The 27,308-nt window shown below is 41.7% G+C and overlaps 3 protein-coding genes across 8 annotated transcripts; 2 read left to right on the plus strand and 1 right to left on the minus strand.

Moving 5' to 3' along the window:
• The first annotated feature begins 201 nt into the window (after nucleotides 1–201).
• LOC306925266 (uncharacterized protein) lies at nucleotides 202–3,081 on the plus strand. Its single transcript, XM_079503994.1, has 3 exons — nucleotides 202–763; nucleotides 1,732–2,445; nucleotides 2,747–3,081. Exons 1-2 carry the CDS (start codon nucleotides 236–238, stop codon nucleotides 2,395–2,397), a joined length of 1,194 nt encoding a protein of 397 aa, XP_079360120.1. The 5' UTR covers nucleotides 202–235; the 3' UTR covers nucleotides 2,398–2,445; nucleotides 2,747–3,081.
• A 2,956-nt stretch (nucleotides 3,082–6,037) lies between these two features.
• On the minus strand, nucleotides 6,038–12,080 carry LOC306924892 (uncharacterized protein). Of its 5 annotated transcripts, none has more exons than XM_079503577.1 (5): nucleotides 12,046–12,080; nucleotides 11,701–11,790; nucleotides 9,816–9,887; nucleotides 7,543–7,872; nucleotides 6,038–6,931 (listed from the first exon to the last, which is right to left on the minus strand). In XM_079503577.1, the coding sequence occupies exons 2-5, from the start codon at nucleotides 11,765–11,767 to the stop codon at nucleotides 6,873–6,875; spliced, it is 528 nt and encodes a 175-aa protein (XP_079359703.1). In that variant the 5' UTR covers nucleotides 11,768–11,790; nucleotides 12,046–12,080; the 3' UTR covers nucleotides 6,038–6,872. The 5 variants fall into 5 exon arrangements, with proteins under 5 accessions (XP_079359703.1, XP_079359702.1, XP_079359706.1 ...); XM_079503576.1 differs by having other exon boundaries at nucleotides 9,816–9,890; nucleotides 12,046–12,062; XM_079503580.1 differs by lacking the exon at nucleotides 9,816–9,887 and having other exon boundaries at nucleotides 12,046–12,070.
• Nucleotides 12,081–20,702: 8,622 nt separating this feature from the next.
• Nucleotides 20,703–26,056, plus strand: LOC306925529 (uncharacterized protein). Of its 2 annotated transcripts, none has more exons than XM_079504402.1 (5): nucleotides 20,703–20,838; nucleotides 21,201–21,358; nucleotides 22,530–22,589; nucleotides 23,051–23,218; nucleotides 25,617–26,056. In XM_079504402.1, the coding sequence occupies exons 2-5, from the start codon at nucleotides 21,280–21,282 to the stop codon at nucleotides 25,790–25,792; spliced, it is 483 nt and encodes a 160-aa protein (XP_079360528.1). In that variant the 5' UTR covers nucleotides 20,703–20,838; nucleotides 21,201–21,279; the 3' UTR covers nucleotides 25,793–26,056. The 2 variants fall into 2 exon arrangements, with proteins under 2 accessions (XP_079360528.1, XP_079360529.1); XM_079504403.1 differs by having other exon boundaries at nucleotides 20,763–20,838; nucleotides 21,207–21,358.
• Nucleotides 26,057–27,308: the final 1,252 nt, after the last annotated feature.

Genomic DNA, 27,308 nt, shown 5'->3' on the forward strand with positions numbered 1-27,308 from the left:
CCTTGGGTCTAACGGACCAGAAGTGGGGCCGCTGTCTCATTTGGGGGCGTGAAATTTGTAGTCCCCGTGTGTCTCTATTGGTTCGTGTCTGGCCACGCGAGAACCAATCAGAGCAGCGCAGCCTGCTACGTAACACTTATGCGCCGTTGTCCCTACTATGAAACTTGTAAACAAAACATTAACACCACTAGTAACTTGTAAGTCTGCTCTTAGAAGAAAGACGTGGGGAAGAACAATGGACCCGTTGAAGTCGGACCGACACATCATCATGGATGTGAATGATTATTGTCGTTTCTGCAGTGCGCCTGTAAGAATCGCTGGACAACTTCACCACTCTAAAAACATCTTTGAGGAAAGAGGCAAGGACAAAACTATTTTCGAGAGACTTCAGGGTTTAGACTTGACGTTAACGAAACGTCGGGACATGTCATTTCGCTCCTGCAAATGCTGTGAGACAAAGGTAAACCGGTTAGTGAGTGCATTGCCGGACTTTAGAAGATGGGAACAGGCTGAAAGAGTATCCGTTTCGTCGGATCCAGCAGCGTGCAGCCATGGTTCGGATCCAGCGTTGTCATCGGGGCCCCCCTCGCCATCACCAACACCATCCAGCTATGATTCATCTTCAGATAAAAGGTCCCGAGTCGTGACACCATTTTTTGATGAAATCAGTTTATCCGGGAGGACAAACAGGAAAAAACTTCGCCCAACTCCACCTAGTCCTGATCGCCATGCCTCGCCAACCGCAAAGCGAAGTATTACTGAGGTAAGATTATTCTTAGTTTGTTAGTGTAAACGTACCCATTCTACATACTGTGAAATAAAAAAGATGAATCAAACATAGCAACTAGTAGCCTACTACTGTATTTGGAAAGACTTGCACTGTATGTAGTTACATGTTTTTTTGCCCTACCCTCTGGGGCCTGGGCTGACTCAAACAAAGAATAATTGTACCACTACAGTACAGTGGCCACCCCATCCCCCCCCCCCACGCAGGTTGGCTTTTGTTGTGCCATAACGTATTTTATCTTGTACAGAGGCTAGTGGCTACACAATCCTGTGACTACTAAAGAGTGGCCATGTTTGTCTTCCTTCAGACAATACAGAAGCAAGCATGGATGTTAACAAGAATATGAATGACTAAAATGATTTAAAAATAAAAGAGAGACAATGTGTGAAAAAGAAAGAAAACATCAGTGAATCTACACATGCATTTGATCAAGCATTTTTTTCAATAGTTGCCACCTACATTCACATACAAGTGAGGGGCGCTAATATATCAAAGTCTAACTCGTGTTGCTATGATTAGGTGATGTAAAACAAACAGTGTCAACAAACATTAAATTCTCTTTATTGTTAATGGCATTTCATATTTAATAAATGTTCCCTTCATTGTCAATGGTGTTTTTAAAACAAACATTGAACTGAAAACAAACCTGTCCTGTATATAGGAGGGTCTCAAAAACACTAAACGGTAAATTGAGCAAATAATACAGCAGATGTAGGTAGAAACTGCTACAACAAAAGGACAGGGTTGTTGTGAGAGATGGGAGGGGTGGTGCCACTTACCTTTTTTACATGTTCAGAGATGGGGGGGGGGGGGGGGGGGGGTTGGCCAGTGACTTGGACTGCTTTTACTCTTAATTTTAGATTTAATCAGGATGGTGGAATTTCTAAAACTGAAAACTGGGATGATGTTTAATGGCATTTTCCTCTTTTTTTCTCTCTCTCCAGGTGGTCACGAAGTTCCCCTCAAAAACTGTTACCAAGGTCAGTCAACCAGAAGAGGCTGGGATCGTGACCAACATCACCAATCAAAAATGGAAGACGGCTGCAAAGTACATTCTTAAGCACAAGGAGCTAGCAGAAGAGGTCAAGGACCAGATTCTACATTTAATTGACGTTGAATGCAAATCCCTCTGTAAGCATGACAATGGTTGCATGTTGTTGAAGAGGGCAGCTGGGGATCTTGAGTCCTTTTCTTTTGAACACTTTGAGTCAGATCTCAAACGTCTATCACCGTTCTTGCTATCCATTCTTTCCACCGCCACCAACGGTTCCCGGCCTGTTACTTGCGCTGCGGCCGCTATAGCCGTGAGAGGAAGAGAGAACCGCATGTCTGCTTTTGCTTATCACATAAACGGCATACTACGGCATGGGGGGGCTAAGAAGGCTGTCTTTGAAAGCCTGAGCAAAATGGCCATCACAACCAGCTTCGGTTGTGCTACAGGTATATGGAAGCAGAAGGAGTCGGCGAACAGTGACGCGTGTGGAGAAACCGGAGATGCTGTCCAAGCCCTAAAGCTTGAGGAGCTTGAGGAGGAGCTTGATGAGCACCAGACGGAGCACGGATCGGACGTGGAAATGTTGTGGAAAAATTGTAATTTCGAGAATAAATAAAACTTGAATGAATGTGGACGCTGTCGGCATGGCAATTCCCGTTAAATTGTGACTTTTAGCAGGTCTCGCCACTTCGTATGCAACAACCATTGCTCAGGGGCTGCCAAATATAAGTTGTCCGCGTCCACTGAGGATTTCGGCATCGTCGTGGACTCCGGAGCTGAAAGGTGGTTAGTCCGAGTTGTGTAGCTTCTCCCCAAATGGAGGGAAAGGTTTTGTGATTAAAAGAGATGAAAGTATTGGGTACTGTGTTTGAGACTTTATTTTGAGTTTGAGAGCAGTCGAGGTTTGTCTTGCTCATAAGGACACTTCGAGACTAACCAGGGGGGGGGGGGGGGGGTGCCGGGAGGATGGAGCTCTGTCCATGTTATCAGGTCTTGTAATTGAAAATACCAAGAAATATGAAGGCATATGTTTTATACGGCATATTTGTATGTCTTTAAAATCATGTTTTGATTGATTGAAAATGGAAGACCCTTGTGTAAACAAGTCTTCGTGCTTTTTCTGGTTGTATCCTCTTAGTTTTTGTATTTTCCTGTACATTCCCTGTACTGTGCCCCATTCTGCATACTGTTAATACAATTTTCAATCAATCAAACGTTCCATGGCCTCCTACAGCATGACTATACCCCCACCTGCTGGGCAAGAGAGGTCACTGAATGGTAGAGCATGGAACTTAGTCGAAATGTGGGATTGCCAAGTGCTAATAAATCAATAATATCAGAACCAAATTGAGTATTTCTTTGAAAACCAAAGTATGCGTTTGTTTCGGACACATTTTCTGTGGCCGTGTCCTTGCTGTTGTAGCATTGGAGGGAGGCCACTTGGAGACTGTTCTCTCCCAGCCTGGAAAGTGGACATGCACTGTGGCGTTAGATCCAGAAATGTATAGGGCATAGCAGTGAGTGGGGGCCATTTTCCGGTTCCATCGTTCCAGACCCCATTCATTTTTCCCCATAGAGATTTAACAAAAATGTTTATATGAATTATTTTAAGCCTAGAATCAAATCAAGCCACCCCAAGATCCTGGTGAATCGTGACCATAAAATATTTCATTCTGTGAAAAAAAGTAGACATTTTAGTATTTATTTAATATATCCTATATCACAGGGATGGGCCACATGCGGCCCCCACCTTCACTTAATGCGGCCCTCTGGTTAATATCAGAATATGATATATCAAAGTCATACGATTTGTCACACACGTTACCGCAGTGACATTTGTTCTCCACATTTGACCCATCTCTTGGAGCAGTGAGCCGCAGCCAAGGAGCGGTGAGCTGCAGCCGTGCCGCGCTCGGGAATCATTTGATTAGTAGATTTGACCCCCCAATCCAACCCTTTGATGCTGAGTGCCAAGCAGGGAGGCATTGGGTCCCATTTTTACAGTCTTTGGTATGACCCGGCCGGGGATCAAACCCCCGACCTCCCAGTTTCAGGGCGGACACTCTAACCACAAGGCCACTGTCTGGTTATTATTGATTTAATTACTTCAGTCTAAATTAGTAGCTTAATGTGTGTGTTAACTTGTTTTTTATGTCCAATGTAGTTGTATTTAGTTTATAAAGTTAACATAACTATAATTAAAGGCATTGGAAATTAAATAAAAATGTTACTTTTCAGGATTCCAATTGAAAAATAGCAAATAAAAATAATTCAGGATTACAATTCAAATAATAGCTAAAATTTGTGATTACACAAAAAGGCAAACAGAAATTATAACGTTCCAATGTTCAATGCAAAGAAACGCAATTAAATCGTTTAATAATCGCACTTATTTGTGTGACAATTACTGTAATGGTCAACTTAGTTACATTCATGCATCACAACACATTTCATCAGCCAAATGATCATATTCTCATCTAGGGAGTATAGGGGAGATGGATTGTACTGGCTGTAAACCAGGGGTGCCCAAAAGGTAGATCGCTGTGCAGGCATAGACCACATGACATGCACATACAATGAATAAATAAATATTTTTGGCATCTGCCACTTGAATAAAGGTGACTTCACTTGATTAATAGACATCAAAAACGGAAGCTCAAACCCAAAATGCAATACTTTGTTTTCAAGAGTGTTTCGCACAAACTATTACAAAGTTCTATTAAAAAAAAAACCCCTACCAATTCCATTTACCCCCTCTTATTTCCCATTCCAAGTGCGTTTGCCTAATATAATATGTAACTATTTTCAGGGATAATTTCTTTTTTTTTGTGGGTATAGATCTGGTTGAGCTGGTCATTTTGAAAGTAGCTCTCAAGTCTAAAAAGTGTGGGCACCCCTGCTGTAAACCAATAGGCTCGCTCAACCATTTAGGCTCTAAATCAATAGGAATGGAAATCACCCCAACAGCCAACACCATCTCGCATAACGAGAAAAAATAAAATCAACTACTACTACTACTACTTGAGGTGCTCAAAGGAGGTGCAGAAAAAGTTTAAAAAGTCGGCGGGTGCTTCAAAGATCAAAGGGACTGAAATTCTGAAGAAAAGGCGGCGATCTCGAGCACTAAAAAAAGTGTAAAAATGAGGAGAGTGATAGTGATCGGTGATCAAATCAATATATTGTTGCTCCGGAGGAAACCGCATAACTCCATTTTTGAGGTTTTTGATTTTATTCCATAAATCAGTGCTATTGAACGCCCTTTACATCTGTGTGTTATTTGAAAATATTGAACCAATAGAAAGTAGTAAAAAAACGCATTGGACAAAACCTCTTAACTCCGTTGGACCCTCAAACTGTCTGCTAAAACAGCTATCTCCAACACCTCTCTCCTTCTCATGCAAGTAATATTGACAATATCTAAAGTCACAACACCAACTTTGATGAGGCAGTATTGCATCGTTTAAAAAAATATATAAGGTTTTATCCGTTTCCTTAAAAACGTATATTTTTCATTTCCTGAAAAATGAACATTTTGGAGTTATGAGGTTTCCTCCGGACAGCAGAGATATATTGATTAGTTATGGATACTTTAGTTATGACATCCTAGGCTATTTTAGCATGTCCTCTTGGACTGACTTATCCATTGCCATGTCTTATATGGTCAAACTGTCTGCACCTCACAGACATGGTTGGTCATGTTTTCTTGTTTTGGGCTCCTGGCATATGTAAACAATAGATAGCAGGTTAGCCTTGGAAGAAGTTTACAGTATATGCCTAGTAGAAGCTGCCTGCTTAAAATGTCAACAACCCATAGTTGGCTCAGGGAACTACGCAGGTCATGATGGTTGACGTGATGACGCTTGACCCACATAACATCCCATAATATACATGTACTGTATAGCCTGTCAGATATGAACCGGAACTTACAAGGTTCAATTATTAAGCAGAGAGTGTGGATATAATATAAAATCAAGGTACTTTATTAATAATGTTAAAACGCCATATATACCAGTGTTTGTTTGCTTGCTTGCCTCATACTTGCCCTGATGAAGACTCCTTTGTGAGTCGAAACATGTTGGCGTTTTAACATTCTTAATAAAGTACCTTGATTTTATATCCACCATCCACCATGCTCATTTGTATACCTTTTGAGTGCTCGGATCGCCACCTTCTTCATCATCTTGCATAATATCAGTTCCCTGCCACAGGGTTGAATACATCCCAAAAACTCCCGGACCAAGTAATACAATTTATTTTCAATGTCTGACTTATTTATTACAGTTTTGCACAACAATCAACAAACAACAATCAACAAAAAATAACAGCAATGTCTGACATACATGTTCTCTGTTAGTTGCTGTCGCACACATTCCATTGCCTGTTGCACATGGATAAATAAATCAAATGGATATATGTTGAACTTAAACCTAACCCATTATTGAGCATGATGATTATGATTGTGACTTCATGCATATAATGCTCAACATCCAAGATAAGTGGTTTTCTAACTTTTTGTGTACAAGACAAACTGAAGGCCAGGTCATATCATGCATACATAGCCTCTATGGCAGTGTTTCCCAAACATTTTCATGTCAAGGACCCACCAAATTGACAATAATTAGCTCGCGGACCCCCATTCAAAAATATATGCCAGTGACCCCCCATGAGAGAAGATTTTTACGGCTCTAGCAGAGATTCTCAACCCGTTTTAATTTCAAGGACCTCCAGTTTGACCTGCATTAGTCTATACGGACCCCCATTTAATGGCATTTCTATATCTGAGACCCCAATTTATATTGTAAAACCAATGTTAATTTTAACTCTGAAAGTGTACAAAATAATGGAACCCATTTGGTTCCATTTGTACACTCTCAGAGTTACAGACCCATAAGGGTCCATTTGGTTCCAAACTATCATTTAGCTATGGGGACCCCCTGGAACTCTCTCAAGGACCCCTGGGGGTCCCCGGGGCGGACCCCACTTTGGGAACCACTGCTCTATGGGACCTATACATAATGTATCATTGTATCATTTTTCCAACGTTTCGTCAATGCCATTTAGGCCTGCCATGCAGTGCTGTTGCCACTGCCATCACCTGGAGGAGCTGTTGGTGTGCATGGAAAACTCTTCAGGGCCAGGGGTGGGTGGTTCTGGATCAAATTAAATACAAAAGCATCATGGTCATTTATTTTGCATTGTGTTTAATTTTGATTAAAACACATTTATTATTTTTTTGCCAAATTAACTTATCCAAAAATGAATTACTAATTGTAAGGTGGACAATATCTAACAAACTTCCAATACACAGACAGACAGACAGACAGACAGACAGACAGACAGACAGACAGTACAAATATATGAAATACATTTTCAAGTGGGTTGTCAATTCTATCCAATCAAAAGATAAGCTACATTCATCAGCTCAGCAACATAATGTAACATTTTTAATTGTGACATATTTTTCACTTATTTTGGGGCAATTAGTATAGCAGGACCCGCAAAGGGTCGACCTCTCTTTGATTGGATGAAGTTGGTATCCCTATTTTCTGTTCACTGAAGTTCTCTAGAGAGATGTGGAGGTCTGTTACTGAACAAACACTCTAGTAATGATTATACTGTCAGAATATAAAGCTATTTAGGACTATACGCCTACATCTCTTTAAGTGGCAGTCTATGGGATCACGCACGCACGCACGCACGCACACACACACACACACACACACACACTGACACACACACACATTTCATTGACTCTTCTTACCTAGAACGTGAACTTCTGTGCTGCTCATCACTGGCGCTAGGCGCGTCGTAGTGTCTTCGCCCAGCTTACAGGTGTATGTACCCCCGTCAGTCAGCTCGGCAGTAGGGACTACCAGCACAGAAGACGACTCGTCCGTTATGACCATCCGGCCTTCATGCATGGCCTCCCATCGCTCCCACGATTCACCAGATAGGCCTTCTTCTTCTTCCGCCATCTCCTCATACTTCGGCATCAGCTGATCGTACGTCTCCTGATCATACGCGGCCCACATGGGGGAGAGTTGCACAGGAACACCGTCCTTCAGCCAGGTTAAGATCCCCTGTTCATGAGCTAGAGCAAACATTGTCAAATTAGATTAGGATATGTGACAGAAATGTATTCCCTGTCCTGGTATGAGTATTGAAATAAAATCATACATAACATCATGGTTAAAATCTTGGTTGATAATTTAACCCTGATATCTAGTGTACGGAAAAAGATGTAGTTGAACCATGGTCATTCATTTTCTGTTGACAAGGCTTGGTAATAGGGGGAGCTGTGGGGGAAAAGCATGTTAGCAATATAGTTCCAGGAAGTGAGGTACCAGGAACATCTATAAAAGTACAGGAAGTGAAGCAGCCAGGGCTTCCATTTTATGTATCAAGAATAGTTGTTGGTGGTGGTTTGTCCAGCACCGTCGGCCCCTCGTTAAAGAGACTCTTTTAATGCCAATAAACCAGAATCGGAAATTGATAAACCACAGTAGTACGGGATACGGAAAACTTTGAGACCTGAAGAAAAGATTGGTCAAGGAACATTTCTGAGGGTTGAGATCTGAATCAATTCAGAGCTTTCGGACAAAGAAACCTGCTGTGGCCTCCTGACTTGAAGGTTGGGTCACTTGGTAGCCCCTCTCGGGACCCCCCGGTTGAGCTCTTTTCATCGTCACCCTGAGGGTCCCTTCCCATCGGTGTCATGCTAAATGGAAATTGTGCTATCTGCGCGTCCCTACGTTCCTGCCTCTGATCTGCTCTGTCGCAGATAGCCAGTTCCGGCGCTGGATGCGGTACAATGGGATGTCAATAAGGAAGTCAAGGAAGGAAGGAAGAGAGAATTTCAGAGCTGCCAAAACAGTCAAACAAAAGACTTAAAAATACTTAACGGCTTCTGCGCCAAAGGAAAGTTCGTTGATGTTTCCGTTGTCTCCTATAGCCGATATATGCTTCTTTTGGAACATGTCACTATCACACAAACAGCGCAGCAAAGGCGTTTGTGACGGTAAGTCTGTCTGTATTCCATAATTTCCATTTAGCATGACACCGATGGGAAGGGACCCTCCGGGTGACGATGAAAAGAGCTCAACCGGGGGTCCCGAGAGGGGCTAGGTCACTTGGGTGAGATATATACTTTTTTCCCACTTTTTGAGAAATGCATTGCTTTTTATTTGATGACTTTATGGATTACTTGATTTTGGGAAAATAGAAGATCTACAATTTTTGAGTCGATTACTTTTCGATTACTTTTTTGATAGTTTGACTCATTGGGGACATTGAAAGAAACTTTACATTGCAGGACTTCAAAAAACAGAACCTTTTCATGTGTACATTGAAATCTTGATTGTTCAATTGAATTGAATTATTCATTTGGTTGATCATGTTTAAGTCAGATAAAAATAGGCTATTGCAGTTTAACTTCAAAAGCAACAGTTTTGTGTTTTCCTTTTGGTCTGCAATACAGTTTGGTTACACACAGTATAAATAATTACTGACACAGGAACAGGACCTTAAATACAATTTTATGGTTCTGGTTGTTTTAAGTTGCTTGATTCATAGATATTTGATATTCATTTTAACAGACACGCCCACATCCTATAAAAACCTTGTAACTTCAAACTCCATTTTAACCATGATAGATTAATTGAATCATCCGTCCTTGGTTCTGGTGACTGATATTGTCTTTTTAATGCGTGAAGAGACTGTGTTTTTTCATACTTTATTCATTTAGCCACAAAAGTATGCTATAAAACGAATGAAAAAAGTATTTGAAAAAGCATGGTCTCCTCACACATTAGAAGGACAATATTATCAGTCACAGGAACCAAGGACCGGGTGTTTTCAACGTCTTAACAACTGTCCAGGTTGTTCACAAAAGCCAGAGTAGACGTTAAAATGACCCCAAACATGTTTGAAGATTGTTTAACTGGTTCAAATATGCCCATTTTGGGGGGGTCTCTACTGTTCAAAATAAATAATGATTATTTTGGGGGTTAATAGTTTTACGTAAAAGTTACTTACTGCTGGTACACACCAACAGGAATCCCTCTCCTAAAAGCACTTGCTCAGGGTGGGGCATGATCTCTAGGACAGCTTCTGGGAGAGGACAGGAGAGATGACCTTATACGTTCATATCAGGGGTCATCATCAATATGTCTTAACAGGAACAAATGTGTCCATAGCAAAGACTTGGTCTTGTGTGTGGCAAATATTAGATTATCTTTTTTACACACCATTATAAGGTTCTTTTTTTAGTGATCAAGGTTTTATTTTATTTCTTGTTAAAAAAAACAATCGCTGAATCATCATTCAACATTAAAATATTAGGCAAGAGGGGAATACCCATTACCCGCCATCACATTACCTCAGATAGTACTTCTGAAACTCTAGACCAAAAAACGATTGACATCTGGACACTCCCAACATCATGTGCATGTACGTTCCCAGTTTGTTATTGTTGCATAGGGTGCAAAATAATGTTTTTATCTTGATCACAAGACCCAATTACTGAATGTCAGTCTCCAGGTTTTCTTAAGGATATGTACGACACTGGTTTACTATGACACCTATACATATGTATGGCACATGACAGGGCTGGACTGGGACAAAAATTCGGCCCGGTCATTTTCGCGTGAATTTGGCCCAGACCGGCCCACCACAACCAGCGTGCAGATAGCAGAAACTCTACCGCCCGCTCCGTCGAGGCACACACAAACAAGCAAGCCCTAATACCACCACTTTTACAGAACAACATAAATGATACAAACCAACAGACAACTACACAACCCTTTGAAGAGGGTTTATTTGTCACTCACTGATACAGGTACAGTGACATTTTTAATATATATATATTTTTTTATCATGGCGGCCCCCTACGGCCGCGGCCCACCGGGAATATGCCCGGTACAACCTGTGGCCAGTCCAGCCCTGGCACATGAGGAGTCCAGCTGGTACTATAGGCCTACTGGTTCTCATGAGGAGTCCAGCTGCCTGGTACTATAGGCCTACTGGTTCTCATGAGGAGTCCAGCTGGTACTATAGGCCTACTGGTTCTCATGAGGAGTCCAGCTGGTACTATAGGCCTACTGGTTCTCATGAGGAGTCCAGCTGGTACTATAGGCCTACTGGTTCTCATGAGGAGTCCAGCTGCCTGGTACTATAGGCCTACTGGTTCTCATGAGGAGTCCAGCTGGTACTATAGGCCTACTGGTTCTCATGAGGAGTCCAGCTGGTACTATAGGCCTACTGGTTCTCATGAGGAGTCCAGCTGGTACTATAGGCCTACTGGTTCTCATGAGGAGTCCAGCTGGTACTATAGGCCTACTGGTTCTCATGAGGAGTCCAGCTGGTACTATAGGCCTACTGGTTCTCAAATGTTTTATTTGCATGGACCCCCATAACTCGGAGAGTGTAAAGACATTTTAACCAGTCATTCAGGGCTGTTTATGGTGATATTATTATACAAAGAATTTGGACAGAAATGTCCACCACAAGCCAGCATGGTGATTGACCCCTGATTCATATACACATTGATTAATTCCTTGGTACAGCAAAAGCTTCATTGTGTGATAGATAGCTCACAATTGTAGAAACGACTTAAAATAAAATAAATTAAGGATCATTAAAACATATATTCTACAAAAAATATTGGCCAAATTGTCATATAATATTAAAAAAAAGCGTCACAAATTGTGAAAATAGCTGATCTATTAGCTCACTACGCCTTGCATTCTTGTGAATAATATATAAAGAAAAGTCAATCGAAGTTAAAGAAAAAAAAAATACTGACCTGGTCTCATAGTGAACTTCAATGATTACACCGGCATAAGATACCTATACTGCACACACCAAAGAACTAACTTTTATTTTTAATTTGAAATGATCTAGAATAGATTGTAGGACTCACCTCCTGTCACACACGCCACCAGCAGCAGCAACCCTGTCGTTCTCAGGATGAAAGCTGATTGGTCCATTCTCTTCACCTACCTAAGCCGATCTGCAGATGTACGGTATAGTACCACTTCACACACACGCACGCACGCACGCACGCACGCACGCACGCACGCACGCACGCACGCACGCACGCACTTAGTCGACTACATATCAAAAATCTTTAGTCTTAGTGTTAATTTTGACAGCAAATTCTGATTTTGTCAGTCTTTTGAACACACCGTTTAGTTTTAGTCCTATTTAGTGATCTGAAATCGTTTAGTCTAGTCTTCGATTAAATGTAAATATTACAAATACACACCTGTTGCTGCTGCCGAGTGCTGTACTGAGCCTACCCGTGTGTGTTGTACTGAGCCTACCCGTGTGTGTGTGTGTGTGTGTGTGTGTGTGTGTGTGTGTGTGTGTGTGTGTGTGTGTGTGTGTGTGTGTGTGTGTGTGTGTGTGTGTGTGTGTGTGTGTGTGTGTGTGTGTGTGTGTGTGTGTGTGTGTGTGTGTGTGTGTGTGTGTGTGTGTGTGTGTGTGTGTGTGTGTGTGTGTAAGGTCAAGGTGTCTTTATTGTTTTGCTATACAGTAGTACATGTCATTGGAGTAGCAATACGAACAATACGTGTTACGTGTGTTATATGTAAAGTTTGATATTGAGCATTATATATTCTATACTAGCACACCTTAAACACACAATAGAACTTCGGTTTATATGCAATTTTATTTATGTTATTATTATTATTTATTTATTTTGCATTTGTCATTTAGTTTATTTTAGTTTTTTCAGTGTCTTATTGCAGTGATCAACATCAACACTATTTTATTTTAGTCTCAGTTTAAGTTCATGAACAGACTGAGTCACCATTGTCCAAATCATTTGACATGTCTAGTATCACAACAGGTGAAAGAAAACAAGCTCGTAGAATGAAGGAAGTAAGAGTGTTGCAGTTTCCCTAATTTAATACAGAAATGTAAAGACATTGTCAGACTCAGAGGAAGACGTGCTTACATTACTCCAAGGTCTAAGAGAGAGAGGAGAGAGATAGTATAAGCTTACATTACTCCAAGGTCAAAGAGAGAGAGAGAGAGGAGAGAGATAGCAGAAGCAGCAGTAGCGCCGCCGCCATGCAGAGATAAGAGGACAGGTTCATGCAGCATCAACGCAAGGACAACACAAGAGACGGTCACGGCCACACAGCCAACTCAAGGTACGGCCACGGAGCCGACTTGGGGACCCAACGCAGCTCCTCCAAGGAAAACAAACAAATTAACGGAGCTGAACGTGAATCCCCCCCACCGCCCACCCCTTTTTTTCCCCCTCACTGTATATGTTTCTTTTCCCTTTTTACCTCCTTTATGATGAATTCCTGTTCTGTCTATAGAAGTGTCTATTTGTACGTCTCTAAATGTTTTGATGATTTGAACATGGTGGACCCTATTGGAAACAAGTGTAATGCTTAATTGGGTCGTCCACTCATAGTTAACAGCCTTTGTATTGAGTTTGTGCTTGAAATGTACTGTAATTCTGCAAACTGTTAATAAATTCTTCAATCAATCAATCAATCAAACCAAAACCACAAACACTTACACAGGATAGAAAGTACGGCTGGCCAAACAGACTATTCTAGCACAGAGTATGAACCCCAATCAGGGACGGATTAACCCCCATGAGGGCCCCTGGGCCGGTAATATTTGCAGAGCCCCCATAGCGCGCGCGTGATTTTAGTGTTTTTCCGTGTTTTTATCATCTTTTTAACCTAAATTTAACTAAATCAACAGCCAATGAAGGGCCCCAGGAGCCCTTTTCAGGGCGCCAAACCTAGTACCTCATGGTCCAATTTCCCCGAAGGGCCCCTAAGAGCCAAGGGCCCCTGCCAAGGGCCAGTGGGACTATGATAATTTATGATTTAGAGCAGGAGCATCATATAGACAGAGAAGAAAGCATTCAAATTCCAAATCCTGAGGAAGTCACAGAAACACTCTCTCCATACCAAAGGTAAATGTCATGCCAGAAGTGTCAGCAAAACAAATAGTGACAATGAGTCTTCAAATGTAAATGAGACAGGAATACGTGCAGTGTCTCAAATGCCATTGAGAGTTGTTGCTTTTGGAGCGGAATATGTACAGAGGGTGAAACTTTGGAGGCCATGTGGGCCAAACAAGTTAAATTCATGACTCTTCCAGATCAGCTCTCCTACTCCTAAAGTGGCCCCCAAGCTCAATCATGGATAAGTTGGAAACGACGACTGAAGTCGTATAACATCGTTCCGAGTTCAAAGATGACATGACCATACCGGACGGCAATAAATGGGAAGCGTGTCAAACAGAGTAGACACATGTATGAGAACCATTAGACATGTGCTAAAAACGTATGCAAATAAGTGTGCTAACATTTGACAACATCACATCGGCCTGTCAGAAAGACGATGATGAGGATCCTGGCTATAGCTTTTCTTCCTGGAAATAAAAACGTCTGGGTTTCCAAGGCTAGGCTACAGTGACCTCTTGGTACCACAGCACCTCAAAGGCTCTTAAAAGAAGGCTCCAGGCTTCCCAAAACAAACTGGTCAGGCTACAACTTGGCCTCACTCCCTGAACCCACCTGCGCATTTTGACAGGCTTGAATGGCTTAGAGTTGACGACAGAGTACAGCATCTTGCAATGGGTCTGGTCCACAACATTCACTACACCACCAAGATACCCGCATGTACCTGTCTAAAGACTTCCTTGGTGTCAACGAAGTCCACACTCACGACAGTTCAACAAACCATGTGCAACCCTGAACAAGGGACTAAATTAATTTCGCTCCTATGCCACCAAAATGTGGAACGCCCTACCAACAGCCATTAAGACATGTGAATCCCTTGACTCCTTCAAAACCGCTCCCAAAGGGCACCTACGGACGGCTTCAATTCAAAACTGGCCCCCGTAAATAAAGTCTGAGTGGGGGGGGGGGGGTGGGGGGGCCACCCTTTTTATAGAAGTGTACTTGTACGTCTCTAAATGTTCTGATGAATTGAAAATAGTGGACCCTGTTGTCAGTGCTTCATCATGGTTCGTACACAGTTTTTGTATTGACTTGTGCTTTTTTTGTTTGAAATGTACCCATTTTACATACTGTGAAATAAAATCAATCAATCAAAGCTATAGATTAAAATCCTTGTGGGACACTAACAGTGGAATAGAAGGGGCGAAGCAGAACCGTTTCAAGTGCAACTATCAATGGTCTTAAAGCAGCTATAAAGAAACATTTACAGACTGCAGTAGTACTGGCAAGGGAATCACAATCACTGTCAAGACTCCAATATAGTGAATACTCTATACCAGGGGTGGGCAACTGGCGGCCCGGGGGCCACATGCGGCCCCCACCTTCACTTAATGCGGCCCTCAGGTTAATGTCAGAATTCTGATATAATATTGGTTTCAGCTGATTACAATTCCACAACATGCAAACATGACCCGCTTTAATTACTTCAGTCTAAATTAGTAGCTCAATGCTTCAACACAAGTATAATTAAAGGCATTTGAAATGAAAAATATTAATTTTCAGGATTCTGATTAAAAAAATAGCAAAAATTCATGATTTCAATTCGAATATAGCAAAAATAGCCGATCTACAAGCTCAAAACGCGTCGCAGCGCGACGCGTTTTGAGCTTGTAGATCGGCTATTTTTGCGACGACCGTAATATATGGCCCTAGGGAGTGAGTGTTGAAATATAGTGGCCCTCTCCATTGTCAAAGTTGCCCACCGCTGCTCTATACTATCTATTTGGCTGGTACGTGTAATCTATCGTGTGTTCCCTCATCGTCAAACTGTTTCCCCCTAAACTCCTTGGATCATGACACAATCTAATATATAGTTGTGTGTGTGAGCAGTACCATGTATGTGTATTTAAAATGTCGTTGTGTGGATGATATAGACCAGTGTTTCCCAACCTGTGTACCGCGGTACTTTACTGTGCCGTTTGATGTGTCCAGGTGTGCCGCCTGATTTGACCGAAAATGTAACACTAACCCTAACACTTAAACCCTCCCCCGAAAGCAATAGCTATTGAGCTGCAGGATTCCTATTGTTGCGTCGTCGTTCTTGTCACACTTCTAATTAATTAGACGTGCGACAACAACAACCACGGAACAATAGACTCTAACGACCATCGGCCATAGGAATGTTAATCACTAGTGGTGTCAAATCTGTCAAGTCTGGATCGGTCAAAATAGCGTCTGCATCGGACGTTGGTTCGATCCTAAAGTTGTGAACTAACTGCGGGAAAAACACAGATGTACAAGCCCAAAGCGCTGTGCATTGCGACGGGTATAGATAACGTGTAGATCTGCTACTTCCAGCGCAGTAAGGGCGCATGCTTATGACACTCATTAACTATGCATCAGCAGCCAGGGACAGTCACAAGTTACAACACACGAGCAGCAGACGGGATGCACAGGCAGATCCGACACAACTTTATTGCACACATCTGTGCTTTCATCCACGCTTCCATAGCCTTTTAAATCGTATTTCCCATCCACGGGCACAAGCAGTGATATCAGCAGCTTCCACCCGATCTGTGGTGGTGTTCTGTTGTCTGACGAGGGAAGCTACTAGCTAGTCGCTAGCATGGGAGCTAACGTTAGTTTAACTTCCATATAGTTAGAAGGAGTTAGAAGGAGTCCTCCTTAATAACACTATGTACTTTCCATCCGTTCCCCAACCCCTCACACTCGCTGCTGCGTTTACACGGGCAGACACAAAGACGAATGGGAATGATAGACTGCATTGTTGCGTCTGCCCGTGTTTAATGGTCAGGGTTTCACTGTCCACAGCACAGGCAGACCTGTCAAAACTATGCACTTCCCAAAACTCAGAGACATGCCACCACCTATAAATTCAAACCCACTTTCTTTTTTTTTATTCCATAGTCTTAGTTTTTCTCTAATAAAGTTGTTTTTAAAAAGCTCACTGCTCAGCTAGGTCAAATAGGCCTATTGATATGCAAATGTGATTAATTGAGATTAATTAATCACAAAGCCTCCAATTAATTAGATGTTTTTAATGAAGTTTTAATGTAGAAGTTATAGATCTAGCTTCAAATAAAAAATCTAAAAAAGGTTAAATGTGTCAGACAGATGAGTGCTGTCATGTGTGTTTTTAAAAGTATATTGGGTTCAAAGAAGTTTTACTCTGTCAAAAGTATAATGTGTTTGGTATCAAAGACGTTTTACTATATATATCTATATATATATATATATATATATATATATATATATATATATATATATATATACACACACACACATACACACATGCACACCCCCCGTATATCTAGGTGTGCCCCGAGATTTTTAGGCTATGAAAAGTGTGCCCTGGGACAAAAAAGGTTGGGAAACACTGATATAGACTATAGGCTATTTAGTGAGGAACTGACTGGGGGGGAAATGGTCCTAGAAAGACAGTAAGGATTTAAAAAAATATATCCACTAACTTCAGATTGCTGCAGGCTAACTATTATAGTTAACCCATTAAGACCTGAGGCCGATTCTACAAGTCCATTCTAAATTAGTAGTATTCACACTTAAGACATTTCAGTACAAAGTGACGCGCTGTGAGCTTGTACATCTGCTATACTTTTGAATAGCCAACCCTAAAATCTAAAAAGGCACATGCTTTTGAATCCATCAATAAGTCGTCATTGTTGTGATTGTTGTGAATCCATCAATAAGTCATCATTGTTGTTTCAGTTCCAGTTGAGTCACACGTGCAGAGAACAACATGACACCAGGCAGTATCACACGACAAGTTCTGAAGTTCAATAATACACAAGGAGAATAGATACCGTTTTGGACACATGGCGTGACCGGAAGATATGAGACAAGGACAAGGACAGATTTCAATAGGAATAGAACAAACATTTCGTATCGCTGTGCACAGACGTCAGTCTACGACACGTGATAAAGTAGTTGATGTTCGTCGTCGTATCAAGTGTATCAATTATGCTTACGTAGAGGAGTGATTGACCACATGTGTGTACTGAATGGGTCAGGCAGATAAAGGTCATAAAGTATAATTCATGACAATCATCTTATGCACGTGTACCACCATCTCTCTGAGGTCAGCTGGAGCCGTGTGGTATTATGTAGACCAGTGGTGGAAGTACATTTACGTGTACTGTACTTTAGTACAATTGTGAGGTATTTGTACTTTACATGAGTATTTACAATTTACAATACTTTTACATCTACTCCACTACACCTCGGACGGTCGGACCTAAATATTGCACTTTTGACTTCACTACATCTTTTTGAAAACATTACTTACTAGTTGATGAAGGTTTTGATTATTGTTACAAAACATACATTAACAACCATGCACCTACATTTCGGGCATTATGGAAATAGCCAATCGACAAGCTCACAATGCGTTGTGACGCAATGTGAGAACTCTAACTGTCCAGTGTGTCAACAAAGTGAATTAAGGGGAGATGCTCCATATTGCAGCACTGCAGCAGCCCAGCTCATTAATATGATTTTGAACAGATTTGTCTTCATTTATTAAGGAAAAGTCATGGTCACATGACTGGGCTGCTCCATGGCGCTCTCGGTGGAAATTCTCGCACCGGAAGTTGAATACAAGGCAGTGAATGGAGCCGGCTGGACCAGCTCATGAACAAACACTTTTTCTGAACGATTGAGACCTTTGTCATAACGGTTCAGGAATATAAAACAGGTTGTTTTCTAATAACTTATTGCTTTTCGATGTGCACAGTACATCATTTTATTGAGGCATCTAAACAGGGCCAGATACTCCTTTCTGTCTCTGAGGTATCGCGAGATTTGGTTGCCAGACGGGTAACGGTGCATGGATAGTCTCGGGATACTTGCAGACCCGTTCAGAAACTAGTTTGTGCTCTTTAGATACCACAGTGTACACATCGAAAAGCAACACAGCAGACAATAATGTGTTATTATCTTCTTTTATATTCCTGAACCGATTGTATGACAAAGGTCTCAATGTTTCATAAAAAATTGTTTGTTCATGAGCTGGTCCAGCCGGCTCCATTCACTGACATGTATTTCATCGAACTTCTGGTGCGAGATTTTCCACCGAGAGAGTCATGTCACGTGACCATGATACTAGAGGGAGCGTGAACAACGATCTGGTGCCACCCATTTATAAAACAAATTCACCTTTCAAAGCACTGCTACCCAGGTGTGGAATGCCCTCCCCCCATCTCTCAAAACAAACAAATCTCTGGCTTCCTTCAAGACAGGCCTAAAAATTCACCTATCAGCAGGTCAAAGGGAGAGGAGGTGATCGCCCCAGCCTCTTTATACTAATAATCCCCTTCCGATTAACTTCAGCCCCAACCTATGCATACTGTATATTTCATGTTTAGAGGAAATTGATATGCTGTTATATCAACTGTGTTACTGTGTTCAATTATTATTCATGTCATGTGTGAGTGGATGGGACCCGAATGGAAACAAGGCCGCAAGGTCTTTCTTCGGTGTAATCCTTTTTCGGACAAAAAAAATACCTGACTGTACATTGTGCTGTTTGCATTTATATGTTGCCTAATAAAATATTCAATCAATCAATCAAAATGACTTTTCCTTCTGTGAGCTTTCTTGACCGCTGCCACCCTTAGATCTCCATATATGGAGCTGACCTGTTCTGACAGGGCAAGGTCGTTAGTCACCCTCAGGGCGTCTTACTGGTTATTACTTGCGCAAGCAGAGCGCGCAAGTACTAGTTTCGCCCAGGACGATGCGTATGCACCGTCCCAGCAAATGACGTAATGACTACTTGTGCCTGATACGGCAGTGGTGCCAGACTACATACATGTATACATAGGAGCATTACCTCTAATCCTCCCGACACTAAAACATATCGTCATTACGTCACCATCGAAAACCAATTACACTCTGGCATTGGGACCTTTAATCCACATCTTTATTACGTCATCATTGAGAGCTAGTCATCATTGAGAGCTAGCATATGACGCCAGTTATACCCTGACGTCATATGCTGGGACGGTGCATACGCATCAAAAGTAACCACAGTATACCACTAATCAACTTACAAATTACAGGCATTTCCTGTAATCCACCCGACATTGATCGAGGAGATATACGTCACCATCGAAGGCATTGGGTCCTTTAATCCACATCTTTATTACGTCATCATTGAGAGCTAGTCATCATTGAGAGCTAGCTATACCAGTTATACACTGACGTCATATGCTGGGACGCTGCATACGCATCAAAAGTAACCACAATATACCGCTAATCAATTTACAAATTACAGGCATTTCCTTTAATCCACCCGACACTGATCGAGATATACCATCGAAGGCATTGGGTCCTTTAATCCACATCTTTATTACGATATACTTCATATTATAATACTACTTTTTTACGTGCAAAAAGTAGGTACGTAGCAAATAGCTAAACCTAATAATTCAATATTTCAATCATTCTTTCAAAGAGAAGCTGAGATTTGACAGTTTGTAGCGGTCGACAGTACTTGCTGCGCGCTCTGCTTGCACACTAGTAGGCCATTTATGGCCTACTTGTGTGCAACAAGCAAGTAGGCACTCGACAGAGTGCAGTTCTAGTTATTATTGTTTTTTGATGCTTCTTGTCCGTTCTTTTGCCTTGTCTCTACTGTATACTACAGTGCTTTTTCTTGTTTCCACAGGACAATAAAGGAATCTATCGATCGATCCCTTCCATAGCGTGACCCTCAGCCTGAATTAGATACATTTTTCATGGGCGTGGCTAGTGATTTAGGGGCTGGAGCCAAGCTACCCCTTCCACCTTCTCTTCCTAGTCTCTCTCTGACAAACCCCCCCCCCCCCCCCCCCCCCCGCCCCAGTTCAGTCCCAGTTGAGTCGCACGTGCAGAGAACAACATGACACCAGGCAGTATCACACAACAAGTTCTGAAGTTCAATAATACACATGTGGGGAATAGATACAGTTTTGGGCACGTCACCAGAAGATATGAGACAAGGACAAGGACAGATTTCAATAGGAATAGAACAAACATTTCTGAGGCCATATAGAACCACTTTAAGGGTTGGCTCAGTACAGCACTCAGCAGCAGCAACAGCAGGTGTGTATTTGTGCCAGTGGTCATTTTGAAGACTGAGACTAAAGGCTTTTGACATTTAGTCGACTAAGACTAGAGTTAGTCTAGTGACTAGACTAAACCATTTCAGATGACTAAAATAGGACTAAAACTAAATGGTGTGTTATTCACGAGACTAAATGTACTGTCAAAGTTAAGTTAACACTGATTTGTGTGTGTGTGTGTGTGTGTGTGTGTGTGTGTGTGTGTGTGTGTGTGTGTGTGTGTGTGTGTGTGTGTGTGTGTGTGTGTGTGTGTGTGTGTGTGTGTGTGTGTGTGTGTGTGTGTGTGTGTGTGTGTGTGTGTGTGTGTGTGTGTGTGTGTGTGTGTGTGTGTGTGTGTCTAAGTGACAGCATATACTACATCTGCAGATCAGAGACTGAAATCACCTACTGAGCTCAAACAGCTGTTAAGCAGGTGAAGAGAATGGACCAATCAGCTTTCATCCTGAGAACGACAGCGTTGCTGCTGCTGCTGGCGTGTGTGACATGGGGTCAGGACGGGGGTGAGTCCTACAATCTAGATCTTTTAACATGAATGGACCAATAATGTAGTTCTTTGGTGTGTGCAGTGCAGTGTTTCTATTTACCTTTCTTTAATTATTCACCTGTTGCGGTCTGATGCAATTATGACATTTTACATGACGATTCATTGTCACACAGATAATTGCGATTAACGATTTAATTGAGTATTTGTTGTTGAACACAGAACATTATGAATTTAAAAAAAAAAATCTGTTTTAGGTCTTTGGAGTTGCATGGGGCAGATATGACAAATAACCCAAATATACAAAAGAAATACTGACATATTTAGTAAACTTAATGAAAATCGCAATTATTTGTGACAATCACAATTATTTTTGCATAATCGTCATAATCGTTTCCACGTTGGAAAATGTTCATATATTTTCAAACATTTTCAAAAATAGTGGAAATAGTCGATCTAAGAGCTTGTAGATCTGCTATCTCCAAAATAATTGTAAGAATGTTTTTGATTGTCACAAATTATTGTGATTTGACGATGGTATGATAACAGTGACTGACAGGCAGCTGATATGTTCTCTGTGAGCAACTCTTGTACAGTATGTGGGAGTTTAGTGATACAGTCAGTATTAATATACAGCCCTGATGAAAACCAGTGGGTTGAAACATGTTGGTGTTTTAAACATTTTGTAAGGAATTAATAATGTACCTTGATCACCTCAAATCTTTCAGCCCCCAAAAACATCATATTTGAAATGGAGGCGGTCTCCATTTCAAATATGATGTTTTGGGGGGCTGGCGGCCCAGCCTGACAATTAAGCACTTGTAGGAATTGCAGGAGTTGAAGGCATTATACATTTAGTTCCACAGATACATATTGTGAAAATAGCCGAACTGCCACCTCACAGTAGCCTGGGTAAACCCACTCCCCCTGCTGGACAACATGGGGAGGGGTTTACCCAGGCTAACCTCACAGCGCTTGTGTTATAATATTATATACATCAGCTATTTTCACAATGTGTTTGTTATACTATTTGATAATTAGGCCAATGTTTGACACGTTTTTGTAGTACAATTGTTTTGTTGCAGTGTTTTTCCATTTAATGTATTCAATTTGTTTTAAGTCGTTTCTACAATTGTCTGCTATCACAATCAAACTTTTTCTCTCCTGTCCTCTCCCTGGTGCCGATTTAGAGATTGAGATTGAACAGCAAGATGTAGGTGTAGGAGACACCTTCAGTATGTCTTGTAGGGGTAAGTAACTTACCTAAAACGTTATTATCTATCCATTTAGAAGTATTCTCTCTCTCTCTCCCTCTCTCTCTCTCTCTCTCTCTCTCTCCCCCCCTCTCTCTCTCTATCTCTCTCTCTCTCTCTCTCTCTCTCTCTCTCTCTCTCTCTCTCTCTCTCTCCCTCTCTTGCACAAGGGTCCCAAACGTTTCAGTGAATCCCCAATATAAATCATATATTTTGAACTGGAGACCCCCCAAAATGATCACATTTGAACTGGGGACTCCCCTCCCTTTTGTGAACAACCCAGACACACCCTGGGGTGCTCACACAAGTAGACGTTAAAATGACCCCCAAACATGTTTGAAAGTGGAAAATTCATTTTTGCGCATTTTAGTTTGACTCAGTCCCAAAGATATTGTGAAAGTATGTAGTTGTATACCTGCTATTTTCAAAATTAATATTTGACAATGTTTGCTCTATAGGTGGAGGTGAAGAGATCAACTGGTGGAAAGTAATTAAGTCTACGGATGATCGCCATGAGGTGAACACACGTCTTCGACAGTCACAACTGGAAATCACTTCAGCCGAACTGAGTGACGCGGGCGACTACTACTGTGGACACTACAAGAAAATAGCGGTTAATGTTCTAGGTAAGAACTGACAATGGTGTGTGTGTGTGTGTGTGTGTGTGTGTGTGTGTGTGTGTGTGTGTGTGTGTGTGTGTGTGTGTGTGTGTGTGTGTGTGTGTGTGTGTGTGTGTGTGTGTGTGTGTGTGTGTGTGTGTGTGTGTGTGTGTGTGTGTGTGTGCACCGTGGTGTGCACAACATTCATGTCCACGAGAGTCATCAACACACGTTGGCGGCGTCGCAACACCCCTAGAACAAAAGCCGTCTACCTGGCTGCGTTGCATAACATTATAGGCTCGACCTTCAGCCAGTGAATTTAATCATCACACCAATCCCAAAGTTACTGGTTAAATGGGTCAGCCAGTTGCATGGGCCACCTAGCTGTAGCTGTAGAGCAGTGGTTCCCAAAGTGGGGACCGGGGACCCCCAGGGGTCCTTAACCCATTTTGACCTGAGATCAGATTCTAAAAATGTCTTCTACATCCTGACAGTTTTCTGAAAAAGCTATGTTTCTATGTCCGTCGTTCTTCGATTTTTCAAAAATAGCAGACCTACAAGTTCATAGCGCGCCACTCGGTGGCGCGCTATGAGCTTGTAGATCTGCTATTTTTCAATGGCTAAAGCATAACATAATGCTAACACCAAAAGGGGTTCCCGCCCAAAATGGGTTAAGAAAAGGATCCCTGGCTAATAAGACAAATATGCCTTAAGACAAAAATAAAAACACCTTAAATAGTGTATTTTTTTCATAAATAGAGAATCTTTCACTCAATAGGAGCTGCTCCTGTCGCAAGTTGATGATGTCATATGTCCATGTGGTCTAGCCCTATGGAATGTATGGAATGCATTATGCTAAAAAACAACTTTATGCTTCCTAAGGATAATATGAGCATCAAAGCAATCAATTGTAACTACTTTTTATTAGCATGTGCAATCAATACATTCAATAGGGCTGGACTACACAGACATATGACATCATCAACTTGTGACAGGAGCAGTTCCTATAGAGCGTCGCAGTCCCGCCTCCTACCCTGGACCAGGAAATAAAACCCAATGCATTATTCTCATAGACATTTCTTAAAGTATTTATTTAAAGACGGTTACGCCGCGGACAAAGCCAACTCGAGTCGTGACAACGCATGACAACACAAACAATATTTTGGACCAAACAAATAATTAGAAAGAAGAAAAACACGGGAGGTTACAACACTTTTTTTGTTGTTTTTCTTCTTTGTAATTATTTGTTTGGTCCAAAATATTGTTTGTGTTGTCATGAGTTGTCACGACTCGAGTTGGCTTTGTCCGCGGCGTAACCGTCTTTAAATAAATACTTTAAGAAATGTCTATGAGAATAATGCATTGGGTTTTATTTCCTGGTCCAGGGTAGGAGGCGGGACTGCGACGCTCTATAGAGTGAAAGATTCTCTATTTATGAAAGAAATAAAATATTTAAAGTGTTTTTAATTTTAGTTACAGAGGGTAAGTATAATGTTTTAAGGCATATTTGTCATATTAGCCAGGGTTCCTTTTAAGTTGAGGGAGTTCCCAGCTAAATGATAGTTAGGGACCAAATGGACCCTTATGGGTCTGTAACTCTGAGAGTGTACAAATGGACGGTTCCATTTGTACACTCAGAGTTAAATTAACATTGATTTTACAATATAAATTGGGGGTCTGAGAGATAGAAATGCCATTAAATGGGGGTCCGTATACTAATGCATATTAGTCACACTGAGGGTCCTTGAAATGATACGGGTTGAGAATCACTGCTAGAGCCTTCTCTCATGGGGGTCCTTGCCATATCTTTTCAAATGGGGGTCCGCGGGCTAATTAGTGTCAATTTGGGAGTCCTTGACATGAAAAAGGTTTGGGAACCACTGCCTTAGAGCAGGGGTTCTCAACCCGTGGGTCGCGACCCCTCGGGGGGTCGCCAAATTATTTTAGGGGGTCCCCAAATGATTTTCAAAAAAAAGAAAAAAAAAAAGATTTATTTTTTAATTTTATTTTCACTTTTTTTCAAAAATAGCAGACGTACAAGCTCGTAGCGCGCCACTCGGTGGCGCGCTATGAGCTTGTAGATCTGCTATTTTTCAATAGCTAAATTATAACAATGCTTAAAACACCAAAAGGGGTTCCCGCCCAAAATGGTTTAAGGTTATTGTAGCAGTCAATTTATATTGGGGGTCGGGAGGGGGCGGGGCGGGGGTCCCGAGACATTGCCAAAGCATTTCCGGGGGTCCCCGGCCAAAAACGTTGAGAACCCCTGCCTTAGAGGACTGGGATTATGTTGGAATAGAAACGTACACATCGTAGTAACTTGTTTTTTGGCTAAATTATTTTGCTCATCCTTTTAATTAGACGCGTGTTTAGGAAAATTAAACACAATGCAAAAGAAGTGACCGCATGCTTTATTTTATTGCAGATGCAGGCGCCGATGACATCGAACACATCCTCGACAAGGCGGTGGTGGACATCATGAGAGGCATCAATGCCGTTATTAAAACGTTGAAAACATTAGCGAGCAGGAATGAAGTGGTCTACCGGCTTGTGGGACGCCTCCCACAGGGGCCAAGCATTGACGAATTGCGTGGTGAATGAATTGAATACAGGTGTGCGTTTATATTTGGACCTTTGCCTTTGATATTTGCCCTTTAGTGTTCCTTGGACACAAACAGTTCGCAAAGCACTTCTCTGTGATGTTGCTGAGCATTATATCCATGAAGTCACGATCATAATAATCATCATGTTCAGCAACTATAGCAGAGAAATGCATGACATTGCTGTTATTTTCCCAAACTTGGTTGTTGTGCAAAACTCTAATAAGTAAGTCAGACATTGAAAATAAATTGTATTACTTGGTCATGGAGTTTTCTTTTTTGATTTATTCAATCCTGTGGCAGCCAGGGAACTGATATTATGCAAGAATTAAAGATTGTGTTGGGTGATTTCCATTTATATTGATTTAGAGCAGTGGTTTTCAATCAGTGGTCTGCGGACCACCAGTGGTGGGGTTCCAGGTGGTCGCTAGCTAATTAATGGAGCGTTGATAACCAAATGGACCCTATTAGATCGTTAACTCTTGAGAGTCTAAATATGAAACCAAATGGACCCTTATACGCAGAGCCGGATTAACCTTGCTGAGGGCCCCCGGGCTGGAGCAAATTTGAGGGCCCCCCTTGGGGCGCGCGGCAAAGCCGCGCGTCCTGCGATCTGGCCGAGCGGCGCAGCCGCGAGGCCGAAAAAATTTTGGGCTATTTTGTTTTCATTTTGGGGTACCCAGGCCCCTAAAAAGAGAGGCAGGCAGGCAGAAGCTCTCAATGGTTTAACCATAATACAACTAAATACAATAACAATACACACATTTCACTTGAATTGGATTTCACTTTGGATTTCACCCCTAGTCGGGGGCCCCCGGGCTTCAGCCCACCCTAGCCCAACGGTAAGTCCGGCTCTGCTTATACGGATTAATTTGGTTTCATTTTACGCTCTCAAGAGTAAAATTGTTGTTAAACATCTGCATTAGGCCTACTTAATTTACAATAAGTCTACACAATTAGAGTGTATAACAATTTGATTGGCCTCATTAACATAATAAAATGAATATTTTACCCAAATTCTTGTATTTATTCCAGTCACAACCCCTAAAACCACCCCCCTTGTTTTTTGCTAATATGAAAAAACTCTTTACTAACTTTATTTGGAAAGACAATAAATCCAGATTACGATTGTATCACTACTCTTCTTGCCATATGAGAGAGGGGGGTTAAAACTTCCCAATCTCTACTGGTATTATATGGCAGCTCAGATAAGAGCAGCAATGTTCTGGTTTTCTGATAGAACATGCATATCTTGGGTGCAAATAGAGCGTAACACAACATCTTCCCTGCCTATTTATACTCTGACTCCCTTAAAAAATTACAAAAAAAGACAAAGAACCCCTTTGTTAAGAACACGATTGAAGTCTGGTTTAAAGCACAAAAATACCTTGGTTCAGATACTAAACTTTCACGTTTTTCTCCTTTGTGGGGTAACCAGAATTTTAAACCTGGGAGTCATGATGGGGGGTTTAAATCGTGGGCAGACAAGGGCATTGCCAAAATCTCTGATCTGTATG

The sequence above is a fragment of the Electrona antarctica genome, assembly GCF_951216825.1.
Source record: "Electrona antarctica genome assembly, chromosome: 6".
NCBI lineage: Eukaryota > Metazoa > Chordata > Actinopteri > Myctophiformes > Myctophidae > Electrona > Electrona antarctica.